Source organism: Alligator sinensis, unplaced genomic scaffold (assembly GCF_000455745.1).
Source record: "Alligator sinensis unplaced genomic scaffold, ASM45574v1 scaffold889_1, whole genome shotgun sequence".
In the NCBI taxonomy this organism is placed as follows: Eukaryota; Metazoa; Chordata; order Crocodylia; family Alligatoridae; genus Alligator; species Alligator sinensis.
Genome location: NW_005842361.1, coordinates 1109454 through 1112466, shown reverse-complemented (window position 1 = coordinate 1112466; position 3013 = coordinate 1109454). Strand labels below are relative to the sequence as shown.

General features: G+C 45.1%; 1 protein-coding gene across 1 annotated transcript in view; it reads right to left on the bottom strand.

The window, feature by feature from the left end:
* The window catches only part of L3MBTL3 (L3MBTL3, histone methyl-lysine binding protein), a 167974-nt gene that overhangs the window by 4698 nt on the left and 160263 nt on the right, over window positions 1-3013 (bottom strand). Inside the window, 1 exon segment of the mRNA XM_014522505.2 lies at window positions 1892-2055. Within this exon segment, the coding sequence (XP_014377991.1) occupies window positions 1892-2055 (164 nt within the window).

Here is a 3013-nt window from a genome sequence, read left to right as displayed (position 1 = left end):
ACTGGTCAGAGCAGTCACTGGAAACTGGAAGACCTAGGTTCAAATTTCTACTCTGACTATGGAGAACAGAAATTTGAGGTCTCCAGCCTCCCACAATATTGGTGCCCTGTTGGGTTGTAGGGCAGTCTGGAGCATGTCTCTCTCAAACTCTCCCATTAAAACCATCCCACTTTATTTATTTCGTATAAGTTATCTGAATGCTTCCCCAAGTCCAACCAGCTGGTAGTCACTATCCCTAGTCATTAGGCCAGGGAACAAAAGGAAGCTGGCCACATTATTTCCTTGTGGGTTGGTGGGTATAGTTGCTAATGTGCCTTAACCACACTAAGTTGATAAGCTCTCTAGGCCTGGGGCAGACCTTGGAATTGGAAGCAAAGTGGAAAAGCTTTACAGGAGAAACAGACTTCACAATACCCAACATCTTGAAAATCAAGGTAATATCCTGGATTTGGGAGACCTGGGACAAGTCCTTGCACCAAATCAAGGTCTGTCTTGGGCAAACCTCCCCTTTTCCTCTCCCACCAACTACACTTTTTGTGGGGTTGGGCACACCCATGAGATGAGTCCTGCAGCAAAGTTGGCAGGAGAATGACTAATTTGTGAATCTGTGGGGGCTCAACCTTTTGAGGAAGCTGTTAAGCAGCTCAGTTTGGGCAGTTCTGCATGTGCCCAGTGGGAGAAAGGTAGACACCTCGGTACATTAGATGCATAGGGACAGGTACCAGTTGAGCAAGGATTCTGCCAGTCTTGAACTCTGGACTTACTTAAGCACCTACATTCCTCTCGGGAACCTAACTCTTTGGGTGACATTCTGCTTTTTCCTAGTTATCTACATGGCTAGTTTTGGTCATCTACATCACATTTGTGACAGTTCCATGCAGACAGGAAACCTGTTTCTGGACTGTACACTGACAGAATGGGCATGTGCACTGGTAACAAAATGGGAGAGGGAAGAAGCCAGTTCCCATCTCTTCCTCTTTAGAACTTAGTGGCTAGGGAAGTTGCCAGGGAAGTCAGAGGGTCTTGGTGACCTCCTAACATAACACTCTCACTATGCCACAGGTTAAATACTAGTCAGTCTCTTCACTAGCACCCTGTATGGAGAGTGCCACAAAGCTATTGCTTCACTGGGAGAAAGAGCCCAAACTAAAATCCAGAGCCCTTCCCTGCCAGGCCAGCAGCCTCTCAGTCTCCATTTATTCTCTTCCTCCTGGCCCCCCTGTATCTCACAAGTGTCTCCCTCTCAGGGCTTGGTGGGGGAACCAATTCCAAAAGGAGTGCCAGAACAGGGCCTGGATAATGGCTAATAGTTGTGTGTAGTGACCTGAGTGCTGTGGTGGAAACTCAGAAAAACCCAGGATCAAACTCAGTCTAGGCACAGGGAGGCCTAGAACCCAAAGTCTCCAGCTTCACAAGTAAGTACTCAAGCCACTCAGCTATTGAGGGAAAAAGAAGGAGGGGGCCTTTTTCCTCTCCTGAGTGTAAGTCATGGATTTTGACAACATTTTCAGGTACCTAAGGCCACTATACAACTATAAAGGTGGAGGGGAAGAAGGGGTACCCTGGCTCCTTATGCACATGCCCAGTCTGCACACATACGTAAATTACTATAATTATCCACCCATGCAGGAATCCAGGAATGTAATTCCTACCTATGCCAAAAATGCCATGTTAGACAACCAAAAACCAGCCCCTTGGACAACCAAGCAAGAACCGAATGTCACCCTTTGTGTACAAATTATCTTCAGAATTGCTGTGTCATTTACTTGTCATAGAGCAAATCTGGGCTCTATCAGCTATACAACGAATATATGTAATCAAATAATATGTACTGAGTGCTGAGGCTACAAAGACTGATTCCACAAAGGAAGCCCTTCTGAAGTAAACCCACCTCATCAGTACTCCACTTAGACACTTGACTGGCTGGGATTCCCACCACACTTGGAAGAAGCTTGCTCTGCTGTTCCCAGCGCAAAGGTAGACATGGGATTTGCAATTTGGAAGACAAAACGACTGGCTGAGGAAAAGGCTTCTGGTTGCTGGGTTCTTCTCTATCTGCAAAAGGTGGAATAAGCATTAAATCCCTCAACAAATGGCTAAATAAATCACACTGAAACATATTCATCATTGTCCACATGCATGCACACATACCCCTGCACCACCTGGAAACTGTATGACTCTATCTATACTGCTGCAGTTAAAGGGGTACAACTCCCATAGTATGGACACAACTATATTGTCTCTATATATTGGCTCTATAGCAATACAACTATTCCTGTATGGGAAGAAGAAGAATCACAAAAACATGTTCATCCATTCAGAGGTTGCATTGGTGTAAGTACTGGGTAAAAAAAATTCTCCCATATCTAATATTGTAATGTGGTACAACTTCTGTGTTGAGACCAGGTTCAAACTATTTTCAGATGTGTATCTGAAGTTCAACCTTACTAAATCCAGAATTGCAATGGTATAAAACTTCAGTGGTGAATCAGGCCGTCTCTTTCCAGGACACACACAACATTTAAATCTTATAATTAGGAAAACACCTTCAGCTATTTTCAAAGATTTGTATAGAAAAACAATGCAAAATCCCTAATCCTCTTTGTTTGGAAAAGTATTTCTCCCTGGTTTTTTTTTAATGCCCATTTTCCTTTTTTCCATTAAACGTGCCTCAAAGCATAAGGGTGCATCCAGATGGGAGCTGTTATCCAGTATGTGGTGCTGCAAACGTGTCTGCAGCGCCACATACCGTACAATCTGGTGTTCTCCATGCTGCAAGAGCACACTGCCCAAACGTGCACTGCTCCATTTTTTATTTCTGCAGTTTTCTTTGACCCCTAGATATTCAGGGATCAAAAAAACCCACAGAAAAAAAAACAGAGCAGTGAACGCTCGGGCAGCATGTGCTGCTGAGAAATGGAGCTGGATCACCCGGCGCTGCACTGCGGTGATGGACACTAGTCCCCCTTGCCCTCCCCCTTCCCTCATCCTCGCTCTTCCCGCCTGCCCTGCT